The sequence below is a fragment of the Lupinus angustifolius genome, chromosome LG06 (assembly GCF_001865875.1).
Source record: "Lupinus angustifolius cultivar Tanjil chromosome LG06, LupAngTanjil_v1.0, whole genome shotgun sequence".
NCBI lineage: Eukaryota > Viridiplantae > Streptophyta > Magnoliopsida > Fabales > Fabaceae > Lupinus > Lupinus angustifolius.
The window spans coordinates 31,459,587-31,473,155 of NC_032014.1; the positions used below are offsets into that span (position 1 = coordinate 31,459,587).

The following is a 13,569-nucleotide window of genomic DNA, read 5'->3' on the forward strand; positions in this document are numbered from 1 at the left end:
TCCCCCTAAATTAAAAAACAAAAAACAAAAAATAATATTGTACATAGAACATTACAATATATTATATATTGTTTCTTATTTTTTATTTCACTGCTGAAACATTGTATATTCATGTTATCATAGATGGATACACACTCTCACAATGCGATTCAAAATAAAACATAATACTTTGTTTTGGATAAATCATACATGCAGTTAATTGATAAGATATTATATTTTGGAAAAATGCTACATTGTACTTGAGTGGTGAGAACATGAATTACTTTTGTCATATTTGACCGACCAAATTTTTTATTTTAATATTCATTGATGCTCGTGGGCTGCCCTACCTGTAAGTTTGAGATATTCGTGGGCAAAAATGACATGTTGAACGGACATTTTAGGACAGATGCTCTGCCTGCACAAAACATGCGGACGAGCGAACCCCATGGGCATGGCCCAAATTGCCAATGCTATTCAAGATATAGGTTTAATAAGCATATAGAAAATATGAAAATTAGTATTTGGGCTATAGGTCGTAGGTTGATAAAATAAACAAGAGTGGAGATCCACTTACTTTATCCTAATCATCAATTTTATAGACCTTTAATAGTTTAAGTAGACCTCTTTCCAATAAATAATATTGTTTGGGTCATAGTTAATTGATGACTCGGTTTTGATATTGTATTTTCAAAGTAAAACAAAAATTGAGATAAAAAATTTACCATCTTTTTTAAAATAATTTTATCCGATTTTTCAATAAAGTAAAAATGCATTTCATGATTTGAGAATTTTGTTTTAAAATGTACTACCTTATTGTTAGTATCACTAAGGATTGACACTACTATAATTCTAATAACCACTGTTTTAAATTATGGTTGCGTTTGTGATTGCGGTCATGATTGTGGTTACTGTGGTTGCACACAATCATTGCGACCATCACGATGTGGATTGTAGTGGTTGCAGTGTGAATTATTTGGTAAGTAAAACCAATTTTTTTTACATCGATGCGATCTGACGCAACACAATACAGTTGCATTATGGTCTCATGCGATCAAAATACAGTATGATGTAGTTACGATGCGGCCTGTTCAACAAATTTGATGGTAGTCTAGTTAAGATGGATAAAATGATTTATATAAAAATCGGAAAGGGAATTAACAAACAGAAGAAAAAAAACATTACTCGTCTGTGCATAAAGGTCTTACGTAATGGTATAAATTCATTTACTTTGACAATGTAGACACAAAAAGGTGGACGTGCCGGAGTGGTTATCGGGCATGACTAGAAATCATGTGGGCTTTGCCCGCGCAGGTTCGAATCCTGCCGTCCACGTTTTTCTCTTAATTGTAATTCATTTTCTTAATGAGAAAAAATGTATGCTACTCTTTTACAAATAAATATTACACTCTTCTTTAATATAATTATTACGAAAATCATTAACATTCATGTAATTAAGCCAATGTCTTTTTGCACGATTAATTTATTATATTTTTAAATTGTTTTAAGGAATGTTAAATGATAATTTGTTATCGTGAAAAATTGTTTCCATTATAGAAAAGAAAAAAAATATACACACCAATAATATATGAATTTTATAAGTTATCACTGTATCATCTATATTTATGTTTATCATTATTGATTATTCAGAAAACAAATACACATACACTGATAATGAATAATGTATGTTATATTCAATTTGTATAAATTTTTACATGAACATAAATATTACATTCTTATAAATGATATGAGTTTTTTGGTATTACCAATTGTATTATTTCACATTTTCGACTAAAAAACTAATCTCTTTCGAGATACGTGACTGTCAATCCCAACCAGCATCTTTTCAATAATCGAATCATTGCCCTTTTGGTTTTTTCAGGATCTAATGAACCATACGTCATTGGACCAACAATTAGTTGGTAAAAAAAATAATTGAAGATTAAATGATTTAAGTGTGAGATCATGAGTTTATGTGTTGATAAAAAAAACACTAATCTAAACTCTAATCTAAACTCTAATCTAAACTCTAAATGAATCAATATTGATTCTAAACCTAGTCTCACATTATAGTATGGAGTATACCCTATAAAAATCAAGACAAACCTAGAAAATAGTGTGTAATAATAATAGACAATAATTTACTTATTATAAAATAAATAAATAAATATTTCCCGCCCAGTAATCTCATTTGAATTTTGAAACATATACTGAATTATTATTTGATAGTTTTATGTTATTATAGCTATCAGTATCAGTAACAATGGAAGATCCTCTCTTCAACTATTGGGGTCTTTCTCTCTTTCCCCAATCAACTTCAATTTCCCCTTCCAACATTCCTTACGATTCTCACCACGATCTTCATCAAATTCACAACCATCTCAAACCTATGGTATCGTTTTGTTTATTTATTTTTCATTTTTCGAATAATATAATATCGTATTGCTAGATTCTTCGACATGTTTAGGTGAATAGTAGTGTAGGAAAGTTTGGCTAGGGTTTCATAACTATGCACTTGTTTGATTTCAGTTTCTGTGATGATTGGACACACTTGGTGTAGTGTGTATGGTATTGATCTTTAGATTTAAGTTATTGTGAAAATAAGTATAGATTCGGTTATTTGGTAATGCTAAATCTTATACTTGTATGTTGGAGTGTATTTATTGAATTCATGTTGAAGGATCAAATAGATATGATAGGAGCCCTTTTGATGTTTTATTCGAGGTTTTAAAGAACAGTTTTGGTAGCGGTTTCGGAAATATTGACATTTTGCAGAATTGGGGGCATTTGCTATACAGTGGTGATTGCGGTTTTGGCGACTCCCAAAACCTCGACTTATCCGTGTTTGTAGCGGCCCCGGACCCATAATTAAAACCTTGTTTTCATGATTCTGAAGGTTCTTTCTTCAGTGGGCTGCTTTAATCATTTTTTGGCCAGTTTAACATCACGTTTAGAAATCTCCGAGGACACATGTTATTCAAGTTTTATTGGGGATACATGGTAGATGCCACAATTTCTGCACATCATACGTAAGTTTTATTGGGAAGATAGGGTTGGTTATGTTGGTTTTGAAGCATAAATAAGTATACGTTTGAAGGGTTATTAACTTTAGGGAATTAGATATTGATTTAGTTGAAATGAAACATTAGTCACAACAATGGTGTTAAGTGTCACACATGGTTCTTATGCTCGTATAGGCTTTGGCAAATCCCGGTAAGCTTCTGGATGAGGCAAAGTCCATACTTGATGCTAATCCAGATCTGTTGAACTCTCAAAATTCAAATGTTCCACCATCTGCTGAGACAAATGATGTTCCTGAAGAGTCTCAAGATCAAGAATTTCCTCGAAGACGAAGACCCGCCTTGGGCCTCAAGCGTGGGCGTTTCTCCTTAAAGCCAACTAAAAAGTAAAGTTTTATACTCACCACTCTCTCTATTAATCTCCATCCAACCCCTTTCCTCGTACTGAATTTTATTTGAATATGTTTCTCATTACAGCACTCCTGTTGAGAATTTATTACCAACTCTTGATCTTGATAAATTGAAAGACCCAGTGGAATTCTTCTTGGCTCACGAACGGTTAGAAAGTAAGTCATGATTTTTTCTCTTCCTAAATACACAGTGGATGATGTACATTATAGGCTTTTTATTTATTGGGTTTGCATTTGATGGATAGATGCCAAAAGAGAAATACAGAAGCAGATGGGTGGTGTGTCATTTGAGTCCAATGGGGATAATACATCCAACAAACCCCGACAACGTCGACCAGAACTTCCAGGGAATAATCAGAGGTACCATCATAATACTCAAACCATTAGTATCCATTGCCTTTTCTGTTGTTTAATATGATCTTAATGTTAGCTCAGGCCAGTCAGATACAAGCATCGCTATCCAAAGGAGACTTTTGACAGCAATGCTTATGTTCCATCTTCTCAAGAGATAATTGGATCCGATAGTCATAGTCCTGTTGGTGAGAACACAGACAAAGGTGGATCCAACATTCTTGATCCTGTTGGTGAGAACCCAGAAAATGGTGAAGCTTGTCTGACATCATTGGAAAATGAAGTAACTGGTGAGTGAATACTACTCTATAGAATATGGGCAACTTTGATTATCTCTCAGTCCATGTTATTCTTCCATTCATCTTAATTTCCCTTCTATATGACATCATTCACCTTTTACTTACTCTTATTTCTCATACTTCCAACATTCCTACTGTGTATTTTTTTGTGTGTAGATTTATCAGCCAAGGAAGATGTTAAGCTCAATGACTTATTGGACGGATTACTTCATTGCAGTCCTGAAGATCTAGAGGGGGATGGAGCTATGACTCTTTTGCAGGAGAGGTTACAGATCAAACCCATTGTTTTAGAGGAATTATCTGTTCCAGACTTCCCAGTTAACAAAATGATTGATCTGAAATCTTTGCAAGGAAACTTGTCAAAGCCAAGGAAGGCTTTATCCAACATAGACAATTTGTTGAAAGGTATGAATAAGACACCTCTTAAGCAGGGTTCAGGATCCCCTGCGCAACAATTAGCTTCACCTACCCCGCCAAGAAGTCCATTTGCTGCATTGTCATCATTACAAAGACACATTTCACGTTCCAAACCATCTGTGGATCCATTTTCAGCTGTTGAAATTGTTCAGTTATCCGCAAGAAATAATTCTCCAGCCCCTATGATAAACCAGGAACTCGATCTTGTTGGTTCTGGGAATCCCTCAAATGAACAGAATGAACATATAATCGAAGATGTGATTGCTGTTAGTAAGCCAAGTTCTGTTGTGAATATTGTGAGCAATAAAACCGGTACTTCTGAAGAATCCAAGAAAGGCGATTTTGGGAAGTCATCAGATATGTCGAATGTGCCATTACCTGAAGAGACAATTGCAACTAGCGAGACAGCATTGGTTGAGGACACTATCATGAATTTTGCCAGTACTTCCATGGAGGATAATGCAGGAGAACCTGGGTTTGATGCTAATGCTGACTCAAATGAATGTCATGTTGACATGGATGTGGATGTTGGAGGCAGTTTTATGTGTGAAGGGCCTATGAATGACAAAGAAGACAGGCCAAACTTTGAGGGCATAGTAAGTTTCTATTGACTTCTTTAAGTTTTATCATCTTAAGTTGTTGGCGATGTTTTAACACCAGATGAACTTCTGTATAATGATAGATAAAGGCACCTGCTGCTTCTGTGCCTATGGCTGATTTGGATTTCAACTTGGTGAGTCCACAAGGTATGTATATCTTCGTACGCTTCTGACATATAACCCCATTACAATTAGCTGAAAGTTGAATGCCTAAACATTGTATCAATGCCTGGCTAATTCATGAGTCATGACTAATCCCGAGTCATCTGCTTTAAGATGTTACACTATTATCACTGTACTCTGGCATAATATTTCATTAGCTGCTCATGAAACCTCTTGCTGTCTTTTGATTAGTTCACTTGAAATGTATCGAAAATTTAGGTTTGACCAACTAGGTTGGACGAGCTAGGTTTTTTGAAGCATAAACTTCTTTATTGATCCCCTGTTGGCGGGATGGATTGATACTTAGTGTATCAGATATTAGATACTCGGATACTGTTTATATATTTTTCTTCTATGTATCTTTCAATTATTTTTTTAAGTTTTTCGTATAAACATATTTTTACGGTATTGTATCTATGTCCATTATCCATTAGTCCACTACTAGCAATGCATGTAGAATGACAGTTTCTATTAATTTATCAAAATATGCAAGAAGCCCACTGTTTAATTGTAGTGCCAATTTTTCCTGTCCAGTTACATTTGTTCAGAATGTATTTATCTGCCAAATGTCAAGAATCATTTAAGTGGCTGACAAAATAAAAAAAAGATCAGTGGCAATTAATTTAAGCATAATCACGACTACCATGTGCTAGGGTAATTTATTCCATTTGAAGACCTCTGGTTCCAGGTGATGCATGCTTGAAGACTTTGAACCTGCACCAGTGGGATTTTTCACATGCATTTATGCTTCTCACCTGAAGCTATATTTTAATCCTTGTTGCCAATAGGATTTCATTGTTCTTCCATAGATTTCCTTTTTGTTTGGTTAATATGATATACTTGCTTGCCATTTAAACTATGTGATTAATATGTGGATAGTAACCAACACTAGAATTTCACAAACAATCCAATTATTGTAAGAACTCAATGATACCTTTTGATTCCTGCAGTTGATCTCACTTAGTGGGATAATTAATGCTTTTCGTAGTTGTTATTGACATGTAATAAGAATGTAGTGATTCCCCAGATAGGTTGCCTTTTTTAACCACTTTTTATATTTAGTGGTTATGTTCTTTTGATGGTGCTAAATCAGCTGTGGTATATATTAGCAGATCAATCAAATCCTGCTGGGTTTCAAGCCAGTGCTAGGGATAAATGCACCAGAAAAGAAGATGATGTTTCAGAGAAGTGTGTGCAGGTTAGTTACCTTGCTTATTTTCTCTTTAAATCTTTAAACTGTTTGCATCTTTTTTCATTAACTCAATCATTTTATCAGGTCCTAGATATTTAGGGAAGAAAAATTATCGAACTTTCCTGCAGCTACCTTTTTCATTGGACCTTTTTCTGAAGTTTTACCTCACATTTTTTTAAAATCAATTTGAAGCTAATAGGAACCAGACTGGTGATACTAATCAAAATTGTTAGGCAATGGTCAATTGTTTCAAGGGTATCAATTCTTAGGATGCAAAGCAATTTTAGCTTCATATAAAGCTTTCAGATTATTTTGTAAATGGTCTAATGGAGGATGTAGAAAGCAATTATTTTGGCCATGCAATTGTTAGATCACTCGTGGAAGGAAAACAGACATAGTTGTAATCTCGTGACTTTCATTTCACTCCAATCTTCATATCCTATTTGTAAGGCAACAAACCTGTTCTATACAATTCAGGTTATAAATGGATTGTCTATAATTGCAAATGTTCTGTAGATTTTAGTTGGCACTTGATTTAAGATCTTAAGAAAACAAGTGTGTATAAGCCATGACACATTATCCCACATCCGATTAATCACAATCTTCATTTCTCTGGCTAGGTACAGGAAAAGCCGGAAAGTTCTTTGGTGCCCGTTAATGGGCAAAGGAAAGCTAAATTACGTTCACAAAAACAAAGACAATCTGAGGCTCATAAACTTTCTCGTAGGCAGAGCCTTGCAGGTTTATACTTCTCATCGATCTCATCCATTCATTTTCAAGAGTTTCTTTTGTTGTTGTTCTCAAGTCATTTTCTATCTTCCCAGCTGCTGGTACATCATGGAATTCTGGACTAAGGAGAAGCACCAGGAATAGGACAAGGCCTTTGGAATATTGGAAAGGGGAAAGAATGGTGTATGGCCGCATACACGACAGTAAGTGCAAGAAAAACTCTCCTACTTACTAAACAAAGAAAGTAGAGAGTGCTTCTTATATTTTAAGATTTAGATGCCTTTACTTTTTCATTTGATATTTTATTTAGTATTGATGGATTCTGATGATACAATAATTCTGGTTTTGAGCCTCCCTGCGTTCTGATAACCACTACTATCCTATGTCAATAGCTTTTTATGTGTTAATTGCAACAAAAATTCTGCTATTTCAAACTTATCAACATAGAATAACATGGGTTACTAGTTAAAAAATGTCTATTCATTCTTTCTATCGATTAATCATAATTTTAGTGTTCTATTTTATAAAATCACAATTATTAATGATGAGCATAAATAATTAAAGTATCAATAACCTATTTGTTTACCATAACATGTTACTAAACTACAGATAAGAGTTAATATAGCTACCAGATAAGAGTTTATTATATGGGTTTATGAATTTAGCTTTGATTGTGGAGATTATATTAGATTTTTGTTCTCTGCATGAGAGTTAATAGAAAGTTAACTATGCAGGTTTGGCCACAGTGATTGGAGTGAAGTGTATGTCTCCAGGGACTGATGGAAAGCCTACCCTGAAGGTGAAATCTTATGTATCAGATAAATACAAAGAGCTTCTGGAGTTGGCTTCTCTACATTGAAAGTTATGCATTACTGAATTTGAATATTCCTGTGTCAACATAACCTGTGGTATAACTGAATTTGAACATTTCTGGTTCAAGTTGCAGAGTATTTACTTACTCATACAATTTTTTTGTTTAAATATTTTCATTAGTTTTTCTCCTTGGGTGTTCTCATGATACTACTTAGGTATTGCAAGAAGTTTACCAAAATTGTGACCCATAAACTTTTTGTTATTTGATGAAGGTATGTCTACAAATTGATAATATTAATATGTTAGGTGTTGTTGCAATCAAAAAGTCTTTTTTGATAATGGATTTTTAGAATATGAACTTTAATTCTTTAACATATAATACTATTCCGAAATAGATTTCATAACTAAAAATTCAATTATATATCAAATATCTATTTTTTTGTGTTAGTTTTAAATGTTATTATGTTTTTATTACATTTATATTTATCCTTATCACTTGTACAATAATTAAAAGCAGACTCAATTTTCTAATGTCATCAATGGTCTAGACAAACTAATAAAATGAGATGGTGAACGAATTTGACAAGTTCTTTATAACTATTTACATGGCTGATGTTGGTTTACTTTTGAGGATGGAAAGTAAGTTTCATTACTCATCAGTGAATTCTTATAATATTTATCATTTAAACAGTAGTGTTATTGCTTCACTCACTTAAAATATTCATCAACATCGTTTACATAATTATTAATAAAACTCTTGCTAATATTTATTTTCAACATTTATAACAATTCTTCCATTTAAGTTGAGATATGGTATGAACACTACTGTAGAGTCAATATAAAATAACTTCTATAGCTATTCTATCATCTTCTTTACTATTTAGCTACCCTTGTAGAGATCTCTATAACTTCTATAGAGTCAATATAAAATAAATGATTAATTTAATAGCATTTTAAACTTGAATATCTGAACTATTTAGCTTAGAGACATTTATACATGTTTCTCCTAATCTGTTTCCAAAGAAAAAAATGTGTCTTATTCACCAAATCCAGGTAATATCTCTCATAAAATTGATTTTCAGAAAGACATATGAAACATTTGTTTATTCCCCTAGTAATCTCTCACAAATGTATCAAAAATTTAGCAACGCATTACAAAGAGACTTATCAGGGATTATGAAATATGAATTCAATAAAAGAATGAGAAAATTGCAATTGCCATGCAGTTATTTCATTCCTTTACTTGCTTCTCATGCACCTGACAATAACCTCTACAAATTTCTTATACATGTGTTCCTTCAAGTACAGCTTCTCCACCTTCTTTCTTCCTTCCATCCCCATCTGCTTCCTCGCCGACTGATTCTTAAGTAAAAATCGAAGATTCTGGGCAAGGATGTGATTCCCTGGACGCCCAATAGGATGAACAAGACCTGTAACATTGTGCTCAACAATCTCCTTTGTTCCCCCAGCATCTGTTCCAACAACCTAAACCATAACATCATATCAAATATGGTTGCAGCATGTTTTGATTAGAGCCAAGTTGTTACCATAAAACAATGCACTTTACTATTATTCTTATCAGCATGTTCTGATAAGAATATAACATGTGTAACAGATATTACACTTGTTATATTTTCATTGATGAACTGTTATACATGTATCGAAAAACAATATCACAAGAATCTAGAGAACACCACCTAAACTTTTGCCATTTACTTTTAGGTTGTTGTTGCATGAGTATGCTTCATGACTATTACCATTGAGGAGTTTAAGGAGAAAATATAATATTGAGCTACGATGCATCATAAACTTTCTATATAGATGGAGATTTAGCAGTACAACATGACATGCTTGCAGAGTGTTCAAAGAACATGACCCCTGACAGTGAAAAATAACGGACTATGAGTTGTGACAAAAATTAGGACGGAATCAAGGATAAAACTGATAAAATCTGTCATTACGCGAAATAAACTAAGGGAGAGAGAGTTAATAGTAATACCGGAAGACCAAATGCCATGGCTTCTATAGTCACCCGTCCAAACGTTTCACCGAGTCCCTGTTCACCACTTTGCTAATCAGCAACAGTTTCTCATATTGAAGAACATTTCTGTAATTTAATGACTATAAATGAAGGTACCTGAGAGTTTATTACATATGCATCTGCAGCAGAGTAAAGTGAGGCAACCCGTGTAGTGGATGGGGTCCACAAAACTGATTTTGAAGCGTTTGGATGCTGCTCCAAGAAACTTAAAAGACCTTTAACATAATCCACCTTGTTACTCTTAGATCCAACAGAACCAATGAGAACTTTGAGAGATTGTTCCATTGTTCCCTTGTTGTTGGACAAAACTTGTTTTTTTCTGTGAATGTCAACTTCACATAATTAGTGCAACGAATAAAAATTAACTATCGCACAACAATAACTTGTAAAACTTTATATTTAGATTTATTAACCTGTTTAAAGGATTGCCATCCTTCAACAATGGCAATAATTTTCTAATACGACGCCTTCTCGGCAGAGTAGATTGGCCTTCCTTTACATTCAACAGTTTATTCAATTTATTATCTTCTGGCAATTGTGCTTGTTCTACTACTGAGCTTGCCGATTCGAGAAGTAATAGTTGACCCTTACCAGGGTTGATGCTACTCAGAGATATCACTAGCATATCATTATCAGTCAAGTTCATTTCTTTTCGCACCGAATGTCGCAACAATTGTCTTTTCTCGACCATTTTCTCAGTACTGAAGGTTGGAGTGTTGAGTGTAGAAGGAATTCCAGCTACGAATGCCAGTTCGTCATTAACAGACAATGGAATAAGCTCAGGTCGGGATCTCAGTTTTATGCTTTCTTCTTCACACCACTTTTGCCATTGTTTAGATTGTGATTCAGAAAGAAAAATCAACATCTTTACTCTGTTCAAGACATCCTTTGAACGGTCAAAGTATTCTCGTCGATTTTCCATAATCCACCATGCAACTTGGCTTGCACCAGCAGGAAAACGTTCAATATATTTTTCTGGAAACATATAATAAGACAACAGTTTTCTATTAGGACATGAGCAGAAGAGCGTACAAAAAACTGACAATGAGAAACAATTAACTAACAAATGATATATACCTCTATGTGTAATCAATCTCTACTATTCTATTCCATCAACTCCCAATGGGACGAATCGCTAAAATGCTACAATTTTGTCTATATATGAATATTGCATGGCAAGATTCGGAGTAAATAATAATGTATGATAAGATCTGAAGTAGAAGTCATATACCAATGTATGTACAATTACTATTAGTATGAGAATGTGGAACTAACCTATGACATTGTTGCAATGAATATCCAGAAGGCTAAGGTCCACCAAAGCTTATCATATTTTAAAAAAAATTCCATCGAAGTAGCTATAATTTTCAATCAGTGACAACTAACAAGCTTAATTTCAAAGCTTCGTTGTTTATCGACATAATAAGGTTAAGAAAATATTACTACAGTCTTACAAAACTAAAGAGAAAATGAGATGTCAGCGATGCACATTTCTTCGCTGAGTTCAAGAAATACTTTACCGGCAACTTCAACCACTTTCCAACACTAAATATACAATATTTCAAAAGGAAATGTCAAAAGTCTGTTCTTACCGATCCATGATGCACAGACAGCTGATCCAGCAATGACAATATCGGCCTTCATTGCAGTTTTAAAGCTGAGATCTGCTTTGTCCTCAAGCACCTTGATTCGTTTTCTAGAAAGCTCAGGCATCAAACCACCCTTCTTGCTAAGCACAACAGCCGAAACAGTGGCCCCACAACTCAAAAGCTCAGTTGCCAACTCCATCATTGAAAGTGGTGCTCCGGTCATGGAAAGCTCATGGAATATCAAGATAAACCTCCTGGACCAAACAAGACGTGCAAAATCTCCCTTCCTGTTACATGTCCCGGAACGCTTCTCAGGACTCCATTCCAATATCCTATCCTCTATTGAGCCGAAAGGACCAACAAGCAATCCATATGTACTATTTGTATTCGGAATTTCTGGCTCCTGCTCTTCTTTGTCGATTTTCTCAACTTCCAGTACTGATTTTTGCTTACCACGTGCTTTACCTTTCGAAGCACGCTTTGATCGTTTGCTTCTCTTCTTTGAGCTTGTTTTACGAGGAGATGGAACATCACTTCCTTTCTTGGCCAAAGCTACATTTCTTGTTTCACCAATCTCCATTTTATATCTAGCTGTCTCATTATCAGCAGATATAGAATTATCAGTAGCAATCAAGTCTCGGCGGTGAATCCGTTCAGCATCTATGTTGGTTTCTTTCGGCCTGCTTCCAAATCCTGAAAATTTCTCCTCTTTCTTATCACTGTGTGCCCACCTGGACTGAACAAAAAATCCAAGATAAGCCCAAAGGGTAATCAGAAGCAACCACATCAGTAACCGGTTGCTCCGAAACCAATGTGCACCACCACCTACGCTACTCCTTCCTTCTCTTCTTGGTGTTCGACTAGAATTTATTCGCCGAAACGTAGGAGAATTAGAACTTCTTGGAGTCGATCTTCCGGATAATGTTGATTTAAAGCTGCTGCCTGGCCTCAATGAAGACTGTTTAGCCGGAAAATCCCCTCTATTGTCAATTTCCTCCATTACTTTTCGGAACTATATCATATGATACAAAGAAATCTGACCCCTCAAGAAGCCTCCTACAATTCTTCAAGCTCCAATAGTTCTCTAAGTTAACCAAAATAAGAAACAAGTAAAACAAGCAACAATGATTTAGAGAGCATTCTTATGATTTGGGCTTATGAGAATGGCTTATAAAAGTAGCTTCTGAAAAGAGCTTACAACCTTCTTGTAAGATATTTTTAGCTTATTTCAATAAACTTATGAAAGTTAAAACACTTTTTAGCTTATTTCAAAATTGCTTTTGAATAAGAGTTTACTTAAGCTGATTCAGTCACACCATTTCTTCATCAATACCATAAAAATACTATTTTTGCAAGTTAAATCTTATGGGTATTCTCCTTAACATTGGATCAAGATTTTTTTCTTCTCTCTCCTATAACAGGATTAAGTCCAAAAAAAAAAGAAACATTGTAAAAAAATATAGAAAATAAAGGAAGTTAAAGAAGAAAGTAGAAACCTGGTATGATATTATTCAAGATCTGTGCTTTGAAGTAGAAAGGGTATTTCTTGAAGTTCTTATTTTCTTCACTGAACTTTCAACTAAACTTGGAAAGGTTTTAGAGAGAGAGAGAGAGAGAGAGAGAGAGAAACAAGAAGAAGAAAAAAACAGAGCTCTGAGTCTGAAAGAAACTAAAATATGCACGCACGTGCGGAGGGTAGTGTGTGAACTCTGAACTTGTTCAAATTTCACTAGGAGCAACTTGCAACTATAATAAATGATATGGTTTAATTTATTAATCAAAAAAATTGTCAGTTATTTTATTAAAGTGATTTTTTTTAATAAATTACACCAATGTACTAACGAGTCATTGGTATGGACTAGTTGGATAAAATTTCTAATATATCCTAAAAAAAATTAAAAAGTTAATGATTACATTTCTGAAAAATACTAATAGAATGAACATTCATACATCTAAAAATGATTAATT

General features: G+C 34.1%; 2 protein-coding genes and 1 non-coding gene across 9 annotated transcripts; 2 read left to right on the forward strand and 1 right to left on the reverse strand.

The window, feature by feature from the left end:
* Positions 1,233-1,314, forward strand: TRNAS-AGA. The gene has a single exon. It is a non-coding gene; the product is annotated as a tRNA-Ser (tRNA).
* LOC109351196 lies at positions 2,201-8,329 on the forward strand. Of its 7 annotated transcripts, none has more exons than XM_019592573.1 (11): positions 2,201-2,371; positions 3,177-3,385; positions 3,477-3,565; positions 3,655-3,769; positions 3,845-4,050; positions 4,210-5,072; positions 5,159-5,222; positions 6,347-6,435; positions 7,050-7,170; positions 7,254-7,361; positions 7,893-8,329. In XM_019592573.1, exons 1-11 carry the CDS (start codon positions 2,243-2,245, stop codon positions 8,015-8,017), a joined length of 2,118 nt encoding a protein of 705 aa, XP_019448118.1. In that variant the 5' UTR covers positions 2,201-2,242; the 3' UTR covers positions 8,018-8,329. The 7 variants fall into 7 exon arrangements, with proteins under 7 accessions (XP_019448118.1, XP_019448121.1, XP_019448122.1 ...); XM_019592576.1 differs by having other exon boundaries at positions 7,056-7,170; XM_019592577.1 differs by having other exon boundaries at positions 5,165-5,222.
* On the reverse strand, positions 9,008-12,627 carry LOC109351202. The gene is made up of 5 exons (XM_019592587.1): positions 11,605-12,627; positions 10,426-10,987; positions 10,109-10,331; positions 9,971-10,027; positions 9,008-9,456 (listed from the first exon to the last, which is right to left on the reverse strand). The coding sequence occupies exons 1-5, from the start codon at positions 12,599-12,601 to the stop codon at positions 9,211-9,213; spliced, it is 2,085 nt and encodes a 694-aa protein (XP_019448132.1). The 5' UTR covers positions 12,602-12,627; the 3' UTR covers positions 9,008-9,210.